General features: G+C 36.2%; 1 protein-coding gene across 1 annotated transcript in view; it reads left to right on the top strand.

The window, feature by feature from the left end:
* Positions 1-13,650, top strand: part of LOC123547468 (lateral signaling target protein 2 homolog) — a 33,363-nt gene extending 19,713 nt beyond the window's left edge. Inside the window, exons 7-12 of the mRNA XM_045334598.2 lie at positions 805-906; positions 1,945-3,501; positions 4,820-4,983; positions 5,961-6,269; positions 8,342-8,445; positions 9,059-13,650. Of these exons, the coding sequence (XP_045190533.2) occupies positions 805-906; positions 1,945-3,501; positions 4,820-4,983; positions 5,961-6,269; positions 8,342-8,445; positions 9,059-9,187 (2,365 nt within the window). The 3' untranslated portion in view covers positions 9,188-13,650. The remainder of the gene's footprint in view (positions 1-804; positions 907-1,944; positions 3,502-4,819; positions 4,984-5,960; positions 6,270-8,341; positions 8,446-9,058) is intronic.
* Positions 13,651-19,033: the final 5,383 nt, after the last annotated feature.

The raw sequence follows: 19,033 nt of genomic DNA, 5'->3' as shown, positions 1-19,033 counted from the left end.
GGTGTCAATGCATCGTATTATCTCGGAAAAACATCGAAATTTAAACAAAGTAACGATCACACATAACACTGATAACTGTCTTCATTGTATGGTAACGCGCGGTGACTGGTAACTCAGTTTTAATGCATGACATGCTTATTTCTTTACCCTATCACGTTTTACAAAATATGTAATATTGGGAATGCGGTGGGTGGGGTAGCGCCGATGTCAGGATTTTCGTTTCGGACCGATTGAGTTATCAAAATTTCCGGAGCCCTGGTCTGGTAGGTGTTATCTTGCCTAAATGTTCACCATTCCAAAATAAGCTATAATTTGGTAGGTAGGTGACTCTGCATTAATGCTCACTATTTCCAGATTAGCTATAGTCTAGTATTAAGATGATCCAGCTTTAATATTTCCTATTTGGCTATAGTACTAAGGTAAAAGAATAACTCTGCTTTACAGTCTGGTAGGTTAAATGACCATGCTTTAATGTTCACCATTCCAAGACTAGTTGTAGCCTAGAAAGTAGGTAGTCAGTTATAAGCTTTAGTATGTCAGAGAAATGAAATAATGCAGTGAGGGGCACCTGGAGACTCACTCAACAAATCTTGAAAGTAGCTGTATGACCTTTAATTGTGTCAGTGCAACAATAAACACAACAATATACGAATCTACATTTACTCACATCTGGTAAATACCATCTGATGATAAAGTATTTAAAATGTTACCATTTGCTTCTATACTTAAGGTTTGGGAATCTCAAGAATGTTAGATCTACTGTTCTGAAATTTGATTATTATTTTGAATAACATTCCATTTCAGTGGATTGCTCATTTACCCAGAGGGACCTTTGAACCCTGACATGGAACCTTCCAACATGACTGAGATGTATAGGCCTTTCCAAACATTACTTAATAAAATCAGGTATAAAAAGTCTTCAGCAAAGTATAGTTTATACCCATTGAGTGTGTGTGTTTGGGTTTAACGTTATTTTCAACAGTTTTGCAGTCATATAAACGACGGTGTCTACTTGTAGCAGTGAGCACAATGTCAAACTTTATAGTGCTGCCTCACTGGAATATCACGCTGTGGACATGTGACATGATACCGTACCCAGTTGCATTATACTGACACTGGGCTGACCAGTCCTAGTACTACCCTCTTAATGCTGAGCGCCAAGAGAGGAAGCTGCTAGTACCATTTTTACGTCTTTGGTATGACGCAGCCAGGGATCGAACCCACCTCCCGCACTCAAAGCTAACACTCTACCACTAGGCTACCAAGGTGGTTTATACCCATTGAATGTACTTGCCTAAGCAATTGAAGATACGTAAAAAGAAGATGCTTGAAGATTCAGTTGGGATTAAGCTGTTTTACAAGGGCATGCAAAACATTTCTTCCTTTAAATAAGAGTTATATGTAGACAAGTATTATGATTGTATATATAGGCATTATGCAGTTGGCTGAACAAGGACATGACATGAAGCCCCATCTACAGGTCTTGGGTTCAATACCAGGATGAGGTTGAATGCATCCCTTGGCAATTTGACACATATATCTAAATTTATTTGTCTCCACCTCTGATGCGTATGGTGAAAGTCAGATACTAGATTTTGTTTGTTTGATTAATGCTATTTTTAGACAGTTTCATCCACACTAATTCTGTTTGTAGCGATATTCAGATAACCTATAGTTCTGGGTTGGACTTTCATGTTCTGTGCAAGTATTTGACAACTTCTTCACCAGTCAGTGGTTATCGGACATATTATGGTCAAATTGTGGAGAACATTTACCTTGCAGCATATTGGATCAAACTTGTGACCGGAGGTTGATCGGCAGAGGGTCACTGGGTATTTTAACAGAGAATTTTTGATATGACTGAAATATGGTATCCAAATTAAAATAATTTGATTTCAAGCTTTGCAATAGTTAATGGTTTCCAATCTTATTTTTTCCCTTCAGAGAGCTGCTGTACACGTTAAGCCCAAATGAACTTGCAATGCTGGAGAAGGCTCTGTGTAGTTCTGAAGAGCCTGAAGTCTCCACCCCATCTGCTGTAGGCATCCAATCAGAAGCATTGTTACAAATTGATCAAGGCTTCCATGAAGGTGGTGAAGGAATTGTACCACTTGAATCTATTGGCTCAAACATTCTTGTACATTCTCCAGGCTCTGGGAGTCCAGTGACCCCAGTTAATCATATGCCTGAAGGAATAGATTTTGGACAGCTTTCTCCGACTTCAACAATAGTTGCTGATTATCATGATGAGGAAGAGATTGAAGATGGTTTGTTGAACAAATCTGAGAGTCAAGACTCTGGTCTGCAAAGTGAGATTGTGAGTACTTCAGATACTGTCCCAGGTGGGGGTATACCTCTTGGGTCACATGACACAGATGGCGCCACTCCATGTACAAAGTCATATGATATAGATGGTGCCACTTGTGAAACTTTGGAATCTGGAATAGAGGTTGATAATTGCGAGACAAAAGTTAGCAAAAGTGAAAGTACTGATAATTCTAGCCAACAAACTGCAAGTGATAATAATATATGTGATAAAACTGATAGTTGTGAAAAGTCTGAAAGTAATTCTAATTGGATAAATGATCAGTCGTGTGTGAAAAGTTGTTGTCGTGTAGAAAGTGGTAGTGAGGTAAGACATTTATGTAGGGAAATTGTAGATGAAATTGTGATTAATGCAGTGCATTGTAGTGAAGGTGCTTGTGATACAAAACTTGATCAGTCTGATGTCACGGTGTTTGACAATTCTGTGAAAAGTGGTAATGATGTTAGTGATCAGAAGGATGTGACAGAAGATATTGAAGGTCAGTCAGCAGCAGTAGCTCATGGAGTTTCTCGTCAGTTTAGCTGGCAGTATAACGTGCAGTTTGCCTTGCCGCAGTTGTCGCTCACCGATCATGACATGGCAGATAGACAATCTTCTAGCTCTTTCTCAAGTGATAGCACAGTATCTGAAGATGCCGGACAACCGGCCAGTGTGTCGGACTTTGTTATTGAAACTTTAGCAAACATGAACAGAACTAGTGAAAGTACAAATACTTTGGTAAACAGAGGTAGTGAAAGTTCGAGCACTTTGAAACAAAGTGTTCGAACTGTTAACTCATCTAGTTCTCTCACTTCACAACGATCGTCATCCTCAAAAGATTCTCAAAAGTTGCCTTCAAATTCCCATGCCCCATCCGCAAGTAGCAAACACCATAAGCACGAACATCATCAGTCAAGATTAAACAAAGCTCAGGCGACTAGTGCACACCAAAGTACCTTAGAAAAGCCAAATACAAACTGTGCTCACAAAGCAAAACAAGGCAAAAGAGACTCTGTAGAAAATATTAGCTGTGGTATTGGGGCTCAAGCCCAAACCTCTGTAGAGGATTTGTTTGTAGGGTCAAAAGAAACAAAAGCAGAATCAAAAGCAGTGCAGACAGTGAAGAGTGAGGAGACAGCAAGTTGCTCAAGTGGCCCCAGCAGTGTCAGTAGTGACTGTGATTGTGATACTCAATGGTGAGTTAAAATGAACTAATTTTTTTGACTATGTAAATGCCTGTGAAAAAAGCTATAATTGATATTTTTGCCCAGTTCAGTCTTTATGTACAATTTTTTACCCAAATCTTGCGGTTCTGGATGGCTCTTGGAATGATCTTTTTTTTTAGTATATTTTTAGCTCATCTGATTTTTTGAAAATAAATGAGTTATTGTCGTCACTTGAGAGGTTGTCGGCATCGGCGTTGCCTGGTTAAGTTTTATGTTTAGGTCAGCTTTTCTCCTAAACTATCAAAGCTATTGCTTTGAAACTTGGAATACTTGTTCACCATCATAAGCTGACCCTGTATAGCAAGAAATATAACTCCATCTTGCATTTTGCAAGATTTATGGCCCCTTTTGTACTTAGAAAATATCAGATTTCTTGGTTAAGTTTTATGTTTAGGTCAACTTTTCTCCTAAACTACCGGTATCAAAGCTATTGCTTTGAAACTTGGAATACTTGTTCACCATCATAAGCAGACCCTATACATCAAGAAACATAACTCCATGTTGCTTTTTGCAAGAATTATTGCCCCTTTTGGACTTAGAAAATCAGTTTTCTTGATTAAGTTTAATGGTTAGGTCAGCTTTTATCCTAAACTATCAAAGCTATTGCTTTAAAACTTGCAACGCTTGTTCACCATCATAAGCTGACCCTGTACAGCAAGAAACATAACTCCATCCTACTTTTTGCAAGATTTATGGCCTCTTTTGGACTTGGAAAATATCAGATTTCTTGGTTAAGTTTTATGTTTAGGTCAACTTTTTCTCTTAAACTGTCAAAGCTATTGCTTTGAAACTTGAAACACTTGTTCACCATCATAAGCTGACCCTGTACAGCAAGCAACATAACTCCATCCTGCTTTTTGCAATAATTATTGCCCCTTTTGGACTTAAAAAATCATTTTCTTGGTTCAGTATTATGTTTATGCCAACTTTTCTCATAAACTATCAAAGCTATTGCTTTAAAACTGGCAACAGTTTTTCACCATCATAAATGGACACTGTACATCAAGAAACATTATCTCTATCCTGCTTTTTGCAGTAATGCTGGCCCTTTTTACACTTAGAAAATCATGGGTAGGACAATATTTCTATTATACAAAAAAAATCAGATGAGCTTCAGCACCCGCAAGGCAGTGCTCTTGTTTACAGTAAAGTATAGCCATGTTTTCACCAAATCCTAGGGGTTTGCTCTATGGCCAATGATTAATCATGACCAAATATCTTGAAGAAAGATTTATTATAAAATGTTTTTACTGATGCATGATTTTATTTTTATTTCCCATTTATATAGCTCATGTTTAGAGAGTGAAACAAGTTCGTACAACTCCGAGACAAATGATGAAGAAGAGATAGCTCTTGCCATTCAGGCTGCTGAGATAGCATCGAGGAATGAAGCCCGCTCAAGATTTCGCAGTAGCAGCGACCTTATACACAGACTGTTTGTCTGTATAGCAGGTAATCAGTCTTAAGTTGGACTTGTCAATGTCAAAATTAATGCACCATATTTTCCTAATTCAGTTGATCTATCTATATGTAATTGTGGTTAGAACATGTCATTTTTAGATCACCTGAACCAAGAATGTATTTTGCTTTGTAGCATCATTGTAAGGTACTCTCTCAGCTTTCTCAATTGGGGGCATTTAGCCCATTTTAGGGGCCGCCAGAGCTAAAAATAAAAAAAGGAGCTGAAAACAGAAAAAAAACCCAAAAAACCCAAACTTTTTATGAAGTTCTAACCATTTTATGGTCCACTCTTTTGTTCATATGGGGGCACTTGACCTGTTTTATATTTTGTATAAAAATACACAGATATTAGCATCGAGGAATGAAGCCCGCTCAAGATTTCGCAGTAGCAGCGACCTCATACACAGACTGTTTGTCTGTATAGCGGGTAATCAGTCTTCAGTCGGACTTATCAAAGTCAAAATTAATGCACCTTATTTTCCTAATTCATTTGATCTATCTATGTAATTGTGGTTGGAATATGTCATTTTTTTGGATCACCTGAACCAAGAATGTATTTTGCTTTGTAGCATCATTGTAAGGTCCTCTCTCAGTTTTCTCAATTTAAAAATAAAGAGAGCTGAAAATAGAAAAAAAAAACAACTTTAATAACTTTTTCTCTTTAACTTATTGATGGATTTGTATGAAGTTCTAACCATATTATGGTCTGGCTTCAGATTTGTTCATATGGGGTCACTTGACCTGTTTTATATTTTGTATAAAAAACACAGATATTACCATTAATGATTCAGTGTCTCAGGTGTATTTAAGGTGAAATAGACATGGTCGTGTGAGTGACACTGGCCTCTTTGGCTCTCATGTTTATATTTTGAGATATATAACAAATATTCAGTGCAGTAAAATATGAAAATTATGTATACAGTCTTCCATGTGGAATGTAAGTGTATTATATTTGTAATCTTTATCAGGTGTAGCAGATCAGTTACAGACAAACTATGCCAGTGATCTGAGACATATACTGAAGTGTGTGTTTGAAATGAACACCGAATCTCTACCTGAACCAGACAACGAAGCTGTGCAACCAGAAACTCCGAGTGAAGATGATGCTGTTGTACAGTCTAGTGATCAGGAAGATGGACAAGATTTGCATAGCAACCAGACAGATCAAACCCCACCTAGCAACCAGAGCCAACCTCCTAGCAACCAGTCACCAACAAACCACACCACAACACAGAGCAGAAACAGAGCACCACCATCACCCAGAAGAATCTTTGATGGTATGGTTCAATTTTAATAATATAGTTTGAATTTAAAGCATTAGAGATTTAATGAAAGAGAAAATATTTAAGGTGAAGTACAATAAATATCTGATTGTCATATGTTGCAAGAAATAGAGTCATAACGCTTGAATTATGCAGTGTTTTGAGTGACCCAGGCGTAGAAAATATCAGGAAACTTACAGAGGATCATATGCATTGCTAAAGCAAGTCTAGGTGCTGGAGACATTGATGCTTTAGGGAGCTAGGTTTTACTGTACTATACATGTGTCTGTTGCATGTTAGGTTTGACAGTGAAATAAGGAAACCTTGAAATTAAGAAATTTAAATGTTTGAAACATACAGAGGATATTACATGAGTGTCTTTTCATATTGAATTTCTTAAACGAGTTGAATAAAAGAATAAATGCGAAGCTCTGCCAAGCATTTTATCAATTTTATTCAGTGTGAAAAGTCAGAAATGTAACATTCTTTTTATCACATTTAGCTTTTCAGCCGAAACATAAAAGATTCTACTTTCTTTAACTAATATAAACAAGTCAGTTTGACCAACGTCTACGATACTTTAAATGATGTTGACGTCAAAGGTATTTTACACTAGTGTATTATCAAATTTATGTAATAGCTTTATTCTACTCCCGCTACGTCAAACATGTGATAAAAGATTTTATGCTTTCTTTCACTTACTGACTTGATGTTACATTTCCTGAAACTGTCAAAAGAGGCTTGTTTTAAGTAAATTCACTTCTGCAGCATGGTGTATACATTGTATTTAAAGTTTTACTGTTTCTTCTCAGTACCTAATACTGTGCAATAATTTAGTAATGTTTAATAGTATTCCATTTCATGGTTTTCACCAAAATTGGTTATGACCTTACAGCAGGGGTGTGGAATTCCTATGTCCGACTTGTCCGACTCGGGACTTTTTGACGGCGGACAAGTGAATTTTCGCATTCCGTTTGTCCGCGGACAATCACAGATTTTCTGGTTTGAAATGAAAAAAGGAAAAAATAATTTAGAAACGCTGAACAGTGCTTCCAGTTTATGGAGTTAATAAAAGAATTTGACGTACAAAAACGGATGTTTCACCTGCTGAGGGCCTCTTGATTTCTCCAGTTTTGGAAAAACCATACTGCGTCTAAATTTAGCATCTCTTTCTCTGTGTTTTGATTGGTTACTTTCATGATCTCGCGTGATTTTTGCACACAATAACTCGGCGAATAGAAACCGGAAATGTAAACAATTATCACAAAGTTTTGGACAAATTCGTTGTTACAACCTCGTCTGCCAACAAAAATGGAAGTCAGCAGTTAAAGCACAAAGAGCTCGCTAGTACGAGTCAGGAAGTTTCATGTTTTCTAACTGTAACAGTCAGAAAGTTTCATGCTTTCTCACATGATTTCGCATGGCATGATGGGCAGTCTTCCAGGTATTTCTGTTAAATGTCCAGCTGCCTCGCGGACGAACACAAGCTAAAGTGTCGAAAGCTTAATTTTTGAAACAGCTACAGTATTACATTTTATTGTGTTTGCGTTTGTTAATACTTGTAAATTATTGTCCAAAATAAAGAATTATTTGCATGCTTAAATGTTGAAAATCCGGGCAAGTAAGTTTTGACTGCAGACAAGTAGATTTTTCAGTCTCATTTGTCCGTGGACAAGTGAAAAAATTTGGGATTTCCACACCCCTGTACAGATTGCAAATTGTAGAGATAAAACTAATGGAAAGTTTCTTCAGTTTAGATTCATTTTCATATAGCAAGTTGATAATTGTCCCCAACAGATATTTAACTGCAGCAATAGTCTAGTGGTAGAGCGTTCCATTCATGTCCAAGAGGTCATGGGTTTGATACCCTACCACGTCATACCAAAGATGTGAAAAATGGTACCATTCACTCCTCAAGGTGTTCAGCATTTAAAGGGAAACTGGCTTCTCTTCTCTCATTTACTTGTGGCAATGCATCAGGAATGAGGTGTCAAGAGTGATCAAGGTGTAGAATTTGCTTCACAGTCGACCTAAAATGAATTAAGATAAATAGATATTTATGCATTAAATCAATTTTATTTTATCAGAACCTCCGGAATGGGTACCTGATGATGAAGTGGAAAGATGTACTGCTTGTAAGACTCCATTTACCTTTGTAAGACGAAGGCATCACTGTCGCAATTGTGGAAAGGTTTGCCATTAATTTTACTTTTATATAAGAAACCTTCGAAATTTACAGTTGTGTTATTGCATTAGGCAGTTACTAGTGTATAAGTAGCATCTGTTTAGTACATTATTTGCAAATTAGAGTTTCAATAAAGGCTTTCGTGTATGTGAGTGTTGGTCATTTGTCAGCTTGTGGGTATAATGTATTACATTTTATTGTAGGTTTGATCCTGGCTTTGATCTTGCCCAACATGTTAAATTCATGAAAAACAGTGTTTAGCTAAACTTTACAAAATAAAACGAGGGGTTACCATTGTTCACCAGTAAGAATATGCATTATAAATATTTTTAGAGTGAACTGTCAGTCTCTCAGCCATTTCGTTTGTCTGTGTGTCACTGTTGTAATCAGGACTTCTTTGGTTTTCATGAAATTTGGCATACCTCATCAACATGACGTGGACATGTACTCTCACAAGTTTCATGTCCTTCTGATTTTTTTGGAGTGAAATCTTTTGTGGAATTAATGATATTATTCTGTCAAGCATTGTTAGTCTGCATATGTCATACAATGTTGACATCATTTTTGTTCAAACTAGTTTTCTGATTTAGATTTAAAATTGTGTACTTCTCAATTTCAGATATTCTGTGGAAAGTGTTCTTCTACCACTGTGCCTCTACCACACTACGGACATCAAAAACCTGTCAGAGTGTGTCACCGATGTTTTCTCTATCAAGTCTCGCATTTTACTGTTTCACAAGACTTTTGAATGGCTTTACTTCCACCGCAGAACAGCAGTCAGGACTCAACCACCTTAATAACAGCTGTTTTCTATATCACACCTTTTTTGTCTATTGAGATTTTATGCTTGTATTGATGTGAACATATACCTATTAGTAGGATTTTTAAAAGATATATTTCAATAAGGACCTGTTGTCAAAAGAGCATTGTCAACTTTTAAGTTAGTTTTGTGTACAGGTTTATTATAACACAACTGTGAAAGCTTAATTTGCCATTCAAAATGTTCTAAAGTAGAGTGCCACTGGATGAATTTATCAGACCATTTTACCAGATGCTTATTCATTAATAAGGGGATTCACGACAAGTCTCTATCTCTCCATTATTAAGCTTTAAACATGTGAAAGTTAATTCCTTAGTGTTGTGATTTGAAATGAATGCTGAAATACAGATGAAACTTCATATCTCAAACTTGATTTTCTCAAAATTCCAGCTGTCTCGAAGACATTTTCAAGTCCAATCTCAAAAACACGTGCACAAAGTAATACCTTTTTTAGGTCGAATTTCGGTAACTGTTGTCTTGAAGTAAAATGCTCCATCCTTTGGAATTCAAGATATAGAGTTTCAACTGTATTTTAGATACACTTGTAATCTTACCGTTTTTCCAGCAAACCACCTTTATAGTACAATTGCTAGATTTATGATTATATATATTTGAGATGAATCATACATACCGATTGGGTTTGGGTTCAAAGAAATTCATAAGCTGTCATAAGTCTCATATTGTTGTCAGGAATTCTATGTCATTTATAGGCATATTTTAGCACAGTCCTCGGTTGATTTTCAAATACAGACATAGTTTATTGGAATGAGCAAGCATACTTAAGTGTATTTCTGTTCCATAAGTGCTGTATAACCAGGAAAATAAATAATTACATTACCAGGACAGTTGATTGTAATATAATAGAAATTGTGTTGTGCAAACTGACAATATGTCTAGTAAATTAAATACTGTATATTGTTTAGTATGGCAAGGGTCAATTTTAGGGCTTTTTCATTGATTTAAAATTGATCTCCAGTGAAAAAGTACTTTGTTGGTTCATCTGCCAATCAGTATGCTGTTGATATAACATCTATGATTTTACAAACATTTTGGCTACCAAATTCAAGTTTATAGATGTTTGATTTTGATTGGTCTGTCTGTCACACAAAGCAGTTTCCTGCGATAAATGTATAAGATGTTGTTTTCATGAAACTTTGGACATAGACAGATGTCGGTATGAATTTTGTTGCAGAAATGTGACAAAAAGTGCATCATGTGGTAACTTTAAAAATGTTAGTGATTTTTCATTCAATTTGGTACATACATAGAAGACCATATTGAGAGGCAGGTTTCATTTCCTCTTGTATGTAAATTTGTTTATCTATCTGTCCATTTTAAATGATTTATTCCATCATAACTTCAAAAATGAAGAAACCTGATTTATGGAGTTTAGTTTTTTTTTAGGATAATCCAGTTATTAAATTTAGTTTCAAAATACAAAAAATGTTGTTCTAGTGGCAGCAGGTATAATGGGTACCCCACCCAGCAGGCCACATTTTTTTGTTGGGATATAGTTTTATCTCAGTTTGTGCACTATACAGTTATAGTGGAGCTTTCTGCTTAAGAATGTTAGGTGCTATATTTGTTAAATTAATAATGGTATTACAGTGTTGCCAATTTCAAGTAAATTCTTGTCAAATGCTTGTTCTTATCTTGCCTCCTAGAAGTTTACAGGTCAAGAAATGTCACTGTTGGCCCAATATATTCCATATCTGGTTAGTATTAAATATCTGATATTGATTTCTGTTATAATAAAATGACTGCTGCATTGCTGACAGTGTGGAGTCGAATAAGATCGTGATAATAATAAGAAATGAAAGTTTGTTGGTACTTGGTACATGATAAAAAGATTAAGAATCTTACATGCCTGCCAGTGTAAGACAGGATTTTTCCAAACCCAAGGGACACCGTGGAATGGGAAACTGAGTGTTGGCAAAGTTTTTTTTTCCATGTCAAGAAGATTGGGAAAACTTCGACCTTACTCGGGCAGACTTGTAGGATAATTTTTCTTGCCTACTATTAATTTTATTGCAACATTTTCAGAGATGTTGTAAAGTAAAATATGACATCATAATATGACTCAATATGTGCATGTGTAGTTGATCTTTTCCCAACCCAGATAAACCTTATCTTTCCCGGCTAAGTTGGCAAGATATAGAAAATGATCTGTATCTAGCGACCAACAAACCAGATAGTAGTAACTAACATTACTTTCACTGTTGCTAACCTGTGTCTCCTCCAGTATATACATGTTATTGAAATGCTGTGATATGTTTGTATATTCTGTATATTTCTTTCGTGTTATATTCTCCCATAGTTTTATAGGAAACAAGGACATTGTAGAAGACAGGGTAAACTAGATTACCGGTCAATTTTTATTTGTGTCAGAAAACAGCTATATTACTGTTGTGTCACCTCATTGTTTCTGGTTATATTTATTTTTTTATTACAGTACAAAAGACCCTATCAGGGAGATTTCATGTCATTATTATTTGCCAGGACCGTAATGCCTGGTCAGTACAATATTCAGTAAAATGATCTTCTTATAACTAGAGATAAGTTGCCTTAATTTCTTCACCTTGTATTTCATGGTTGCCCATATTAGCAATTGCATACCAGTGATGCAGTCCGAGACTCGGACATGAAAAGACACCAAGGCAGAACTTGTACAGGGGTCTGAAAAGTTCTTTGGGACAAATTATGCTTTCAGATTTTAGTTAGTTTCTCGTAAAAAAACTGCCACGGTGTGCCTCTGCCTAGCTACTTCACTGCATACTCTGTAACTGAATTGTTTAATTATATCTTCAAGATGAAGGTGATATTTTTATGATATGATTGATTTATGTAAAGTGTTTTCGTATTGTATCCAAGAACTGTTAACATAAGAATGTACCAATTAATCTAGAGTGCTGTGTGACACACAGTTGCTGTAGGTGTTACCAGTTACCTCATGAAGTGGCAGAAAAAGTTTTTAATACCGCAATTGGGCATGAAATGTTTATACAGTAAATTTGATGTTGGGTATTGAATATTGGATTAAAACAAAAAATCTATGAGTGTAACAACTATCATCATTTGTGCAAAACATGTTACAAGAAGTCAGTGCAGTATTTTGTATGCAGCTTTTGATTTTATGTGCATTTATTTACTATGATTACTCCACATTTTTCTCAATTTCGTGGTTGTTATTAATGGGCATTTAGTTATACAGCATCATCATCATCATAATCATAAATTTAAAAAAAATCCCTAGGATTTTACAGTTCAACATTGATTTTGTGGAGATAATACAAGAGTTATATTTTCTTATTCTACTACATTTTAAAATTGTTGCATCTTCTTTTTGAATAGAATTTATTAAAACCTTCACAGATATACACCATTGTGCTGATACACAATAAGATTTTTTTTAACGATTCAAATTCACAGAGTTACGGTTCTTTATTATATGAGCCATGCCATGAGAAAACCAACATAGTGGCTTTGCCACCAGCATGAATCTAGACAAAACTGCGCATCTGCGCAGTCTGTTCAGGATCCAAGCTGTTCGCTTTAAAAGCCTATTGCAATTAGAGAAACGGTTAGTGAACAGCATGGATCCTGCGTGGATGCACGGGCTGGTCTGGATTCATGCTGGTTGCAAAGCCACTATGTTTGTTTTCTCATGGAGCAGTTCAAATGAAGAATGTGTGTCATCACAAGATTAACCTTACAATACTAGTAGGTGTTTCATTTTGTAGTTGAATAGAAAAAGTTGCAGTATTTGTTTTTGCAGTATTCAAAATCAGGGGAAGTGCAACGACAGAATGGCTTTGGTAACAACCCAAGACAAGGAAATAGTAACAAGAACATACCAAATCAATAGGGAATATAGAAATATTCGTAATGAATACAAGCATGCAAGCCACCAGTATAATCCATGGCTAAAATTTTAAGTTTAGAAGGCAATATTTATAGGCAATTGTCTTTATTTTGATTCTTACTGGATATTCTGTGCAAAAGTTGTTCTTTTGAAACTTGATTACTGGTAGTTCATACTTCTTTGAGATTTAGGCTTTTGAGTCATAAAGTTGAATTTTGAGACCAGTCTCAGAGAGCAATGCTGCCATTGGTCAGTTTCATATTTAAGCTCAGTGGCAGCCAGTTAGATGCTGCAGTGACAAGACTGGTCACCAAATTCAATTTTTGAACCTTATGCTCTAGAATACTGTTGGGTTTGAAAATTTCAGTAAAATGAAATTAAGTTAAGGTGATTCATACTTTTTCTAAGGATCATGTTACTTCTTATTATTGATTGACAAATGACAAACACTTCATAAGGAAAATTGTTTATTTTCTTGGTATTTTAAGCTCGCATAAACTAAGTGTTCAGGATGAGTTGTTAGAGTAGGTGGATGTTCCGGCGTCTGTTGACCATTTTCATCATTTTTAGCTTGACTTTTCAAGGAAAAAGAAGAGCTATTTTACTCATTTAAGTTTTTGATCAAGTCAAATATCTCTGTTACTGTCAAAGCTATTGACTTGAAACTTAAAATATTTAATAACTGTTAAAGTCTGCACCAGGAGAATCACTCACCATAACTCTGATTTGAACTTTGACAGAGTTTTGCCCATTTTTAGCTCACCTGTCACAAAGTGACAAGGTGAGCTTTTGTGATCGTGCGGTGTCCGTCGTCCCTCGTCCGTCCGTGCGTCCGTCCGTGTGTCCGTCCGTAAACTTTTGCTTGTGACCACTCTAGAGGTCACATTTTTCATGGGATCTTTATGAAAGTTGGTCAGAATGTTCATCTTGATGATATCTAGGTCAAGTTCGAAACTGGGTCACATGCCATCAAAAACTAGGTCAGTAGGTCTAAAAATAGAAAATCCTTGTGACCTCTCTAGAGGCCATATATTTCACAAGATCTTCATGAAAATTGGTCAGAATGTTCACCTTGATGATATCTAGGTCAAGTTTGAAACTGGGTCACGTTCCGTCAAAAACTAGGTCAGTAGGTCTAAAAATAGAAAAACCTTGTGACCTCTCTAGAGGCCATATATTTCACAAGATCTTCATGAAAATTGGTCAGAATGTTCACCTTGATGATATCTAGGTCAAGTTCGAAAGTGGGTCACATGCCGTCAAAAACTAGGTCAGTAGGTCAAATATTAGAAAAACCTTGTAACCTCTCTAAAGGCCATATTTTTCATTGGATCTGTATGAAAGTTGGTCTGAATGTTCATCTTGATGATATCTAGGTCAAGTTCGAAACTGGGTCACGTGCGGTCAAAAACTAGGTTAGTAGGGCTAAAAATAGAAAAACCTTGTGACCTCTCTAGAGGCCATATATTTGATGAGATCTTCATGAAAATTGGTCAGAATGTTCATCTTGATGATATCAAGGTCAAGTTCGAAAGTGGGTCACGTGCCATCAAAAACTAGGTCAGTAGGTCAAATAATAGAAAAACCTTGTGACCTCTCTAGAGGCCATATATTTCATAAGATCTTCATGAAAATTGGTCAGAATGTTCATCTTGATGATATCTAGGTCAAGTTCGAAACTGGGTCACGTTCCTTCAAGAACTAGGTCAGTAGGTCTAAAAATAGAAAAACCTTGTGACCTCTCTAGAGGCCAAATATTTCACAAGATCTTCATGAAAATTGGTCAGAATGTTCACCTTGATGATATCTAGGTCAAGTTCGAAACTGGGTCACGTGCCATCAAAAACTACGTCAGTAGGTCAAATAAAAGAAAAACCTTGTGACCTCTCTAAAGGCAATATTTTTCATGGGATCTGTATGAAAGTTGGTCAGAATGTTCATCTTGATGATATCTAGGTCAAGTTCGAAACTGGGTCACCTGCGGTCAAAAACTAGGTCAGTAGGGCTAAAAATAGAAAAACCTTGTGACCACTCTAGAGGCCATATATTTCATGAGATCTTCATGAAAATTGGTCAGAATGTTCATCTTGATGATATCTAGGTCAAGTTCAAAACTGGGTCACGTGCCATCAAAAACTAGGTCAGTAGGTCAAATAATAGAAAAACCTTGTGACCTCTCTAGAGGCCATATTTTTCATGGGATCTGTATGAAAGTTGGTCAGAATGTTCACCTTGATGATATCTAGGTCAAGTTCGAAAGTGGGTCACGTGCCGTCAAAAACTAGGTCAGTAGGTCAAATAATAGAAAGACCTTATGACCTCTCTAAAGGCCATATTTTTCATGGGATCTTTATGAAAATTGGTCTGAATGTTCATCTTGATGATATCTAGGTCAGGTTCGAAACAGGGTCATGTGCGGTCAAAAACTAGGTCAGTAGGTCTAAAAATAGAAAAACCTTGTGACCTCTCTAGAGGCCATACTTGTGAATGGATCTCCCTAAAAATTGGTCAGAATGTTCATCTTGATGATATCTAGGTCAATTTTAAAACTGGGTCATGTCCCTTAAAAAACGGGTCAGTAGGAAAAATAATAGAAAAAACCTTGTAAATCTCTGAGGCCAACTTTTCAGGGGACTTATAAATTGGTCGAATGTTTCTTTATGATTTGGGGAAAATTTGAAACTGGGTCAACTGCATCAAAAACTAGGTAGAGGTCAAAAATTTATTAAAATTTTTTTGCCCTCTCGAGGCCTTTTTCAATGGATTTTCATGAAAATTGATTAAAAATTTTCCCCTTTGATGATATCTAGGTCATTTCAAAACGGTCACTGCGGTCAAAACTAGCAGTAGGTAAAAAAAAAGAAAAACCTTGGACCTCTCGAGGCCCTTTTTTTCAGAGATTTCAAAAAATTAGTGAAATGTTCACCTTATGATATCTTTAAAAAGTTCAAAAAGGGTCACGTATCAAAAAATAGGTCAAAGGTCAAAAAAAAAAAAACCTTGTGACCTCTCTAGAACCAATTTTTCAGGGTTTCATAAAAATTGGTCAGATTTTTATCTTGATAAACAGTCAGTTCAAAACTGGGTCACAGGGCCAAAAAAATACACAAAGTCAAATAATAAAAAAAGGAGTCATACCAAAACTGGTCGTGGGAAGAGGTGAGCGTTCGGGACCATCAGGGCCCTCTTTTAATTTAACTTATTTTTTTGATAAAGTCAATATCTCTGAAACTTATCAAAGCTTTGATTTAAACATAAAAAAAGTTACCACACAAAGTCACACCAGGGTAAGCAATCTTCATAAACCCGATTTGAATTTTGCAGTTATCCCTTTTTAACTTAGAAATTTTTAGCTCACCTTCACAAATGACAAGGGAGTTTTTTGACGCGGGGTGCCGTCGTCCCTCCGTCCCTCCCTGTGCTGCGTCTGTAAACTTTTGCTTGGACCCCTTAGAGGCACATTTTTTATGGATTTTATGAAAATTGGGCGAATGTTCCTTTTTATGAATCTAGGGCAAGGGTTTAATGGGGCACGTGCCATCAGAAAATAGGTCATAGGTCTAAAAAAAAAAAAAAACCTTTGACCTCTTAGAGGCCATATATTTATGAGATCTTTTAAAAAATTGGGCAGAATTTTACCCTTTAGATACTAGGTCAAATTCGAAATGGGTCCTGCCCTCAAAAAAAGGGCATAGGTCTAAAAAAAAGAAAAAACCCTTTGCCTCCAGAGGGCCTTTAAATTTTCCCTTTTTCATGAAAATTGTCAGAACGTTCACCTTTAGAATCAGGTCAAGTTCGAAAGTGGGCACTGCCTTTAAAAAATAGGTCATAGGTCAATATAGAAAAACCTTTTTACCTCTCTAAAGGGCCCTATTTTTCATGGGATTGTAAAAATTGGTCTGAAGTTCATCTTGATGATATCTAGATCAAGTTCGAAACTGGGTCATGTGTGGTCAAAAACTAGGTCAGTAGGTCTAAAAATAGAAAAACCTTGTGACCTCTCCAGAGGCCATATATTTCACAAGATCTTCATGAAAATTGGTCAGAACGTTCACCTTGATGATATCTAGGTCAAGTTCGAAAGTGGGTCACGTGCCGTCAAAAACTAGGTCAGTAGGTCAAATAATAGAAAAACCTTGTGACCTCCCTAAAGGCCATATTTTACATGGGATCTGTATGAAAGTTAGTCTGAATGTTCATCTTGATGATATCTAGGTCAAGTTCGAAACTGGGTCACGTGCGGTCAAAAACTAGGTCAGTAGGTCTAAAAATAGAAAAACACTGTGACATCATTAGAGGCCATATATTTCATGGGATCTGTATGAAAGTTGGTCTGAATGTTCATCTTGATGATATCTAGGTCAAGTTCGAAACTGGGTCACGTGCGGTCAAAAACTAGGTCAGTAGGTCTAAAAATAGAAAAACCTTGTGACCTCTCTAGAGGCCATATATTTCATGAGATCTTCATGAAAATTGGTCAGAATGTTCACCTTGATGATATCTAGGTCAAGTTCGAAAGTGGGTCACTTGCCGTCAAAAACTAGGTCAGTAGGTCAAATAATAGAAAAACCTTGTGACCTCTCTAGAGGCCATATTTTTCATGGGATCTGTATGAAAATTGGTCTGAATGTTCATCTTGATGATATCTAGATCAAGTTCGAAAGTGGGTCACGTGCCATCAAAAACTAGGTCAGTAGGTCAAATAATAGAAAAACCTTGTGATCTCTCTAAAGGCCATATTTTTCATGGGATCTGTATGAAAATTGGTCTGAATGTTCAACTTGATGATATCTAGGTCAAGTTTGAAACAGGGTCATGTGCGGTCAAAAACTAGGTCAGTAGGTCAAATAATAGAAAAACCTTGTGACCTCTCTAGAGGCCATACTTGTGAATGGATCTCCATAAAAATTGGTCAGAATGTTCACCTTGATGATATCTAGGTCAAGTTTGAAACTGGGTCACGTGCGGTCAAAAACTAGGTCAGTAACTAGGTCAGTAGGTCTAAAATTATTAAAATCTTTTGACCTCTCTAGAGGCCATATTTTTAAATGGGTCTTCATGAAAATTGATCTGAATGTTCACCTTGATGATACCTAGATCAGTTTCGAAACTGGGTCACGTGCGGTCAAAAACTAGGCCAGTAGGTATAAAAATAGAAAAACCTTGTGACCTCGCTAGAGGCCATATTTTTCATGAGATCTTCATGAAAATTAGTGAGAATGTTCACCTTGATGATATCTAGTTACAATTCAAAACAGGGTCACGTACCTTCGAAAACTAGGTCAATAGGTCAAATAATAGAAAAACCTTGTGACTTCTCTAGAGACCATATTTTTCAATGGATCTTCATGAAAATTGGTCAGAATTTTTATCTTGATAATATCTAGGTCAAGTTCAAAACTGGGTCACATGAGCTCAAAAACTAGGTCACTATGTCAAATAATAGAAAAAACGACGTTATACTCAAAACTGGGTAATGTGGGAAGAGGTGAGCGATTCAGGACCATCATGGTCCTCTTGTTTTGTTAAAGTTTTATATAATGTCCATTATCTCTGTTGCTTTGAAAGCTATTGACTTACAGATTTTATTAACTTTCACAACAGCAATCTTTTAAGTGCTGTTTGGCAGTTAAGTCTCCTACTTGGACTTAGTATTGTTTTATTTTCTGGTCCTATGCGTGCAGACTTACGGACAGCTCTTGTTAATTAAAAACTTCTCCTCTGAAACTACTGGACAGATTTTCACCAAATTTTGTCTGTAAAATTCTTGCAAGGTCCGCTCTCAATTATATTCACTGAAAATTGAAAAACCTTTAACTGACTTCTCATGAAACACTCAATAGATCTCCATAAAACTTTGTATGTAGAATCATTGTAAGGTCCTCACACAAATTTGTTCAAACAAGGGCACT

The sequence above is a fragment of the Mercenaria mercenaria genome, chromosome 9, assembly GCF_021730395.1.
Source record: "Mercenaria mercenaria strain notata chromosome 9, MADL_Memer_1, whole genome shotgun sequence".
Lineage (NCBI taxonomy): Eukaryota > Metazoa > Mollusca > Bivalvia > Venerida > Veneridae > Mercenaria > Mercenaria mercenaria.
The sequence above is the reverse complement of the archived record's forward strand: the minus strand, read 5'-3'. Positions and strand labels throughout refer to the sequence as shown.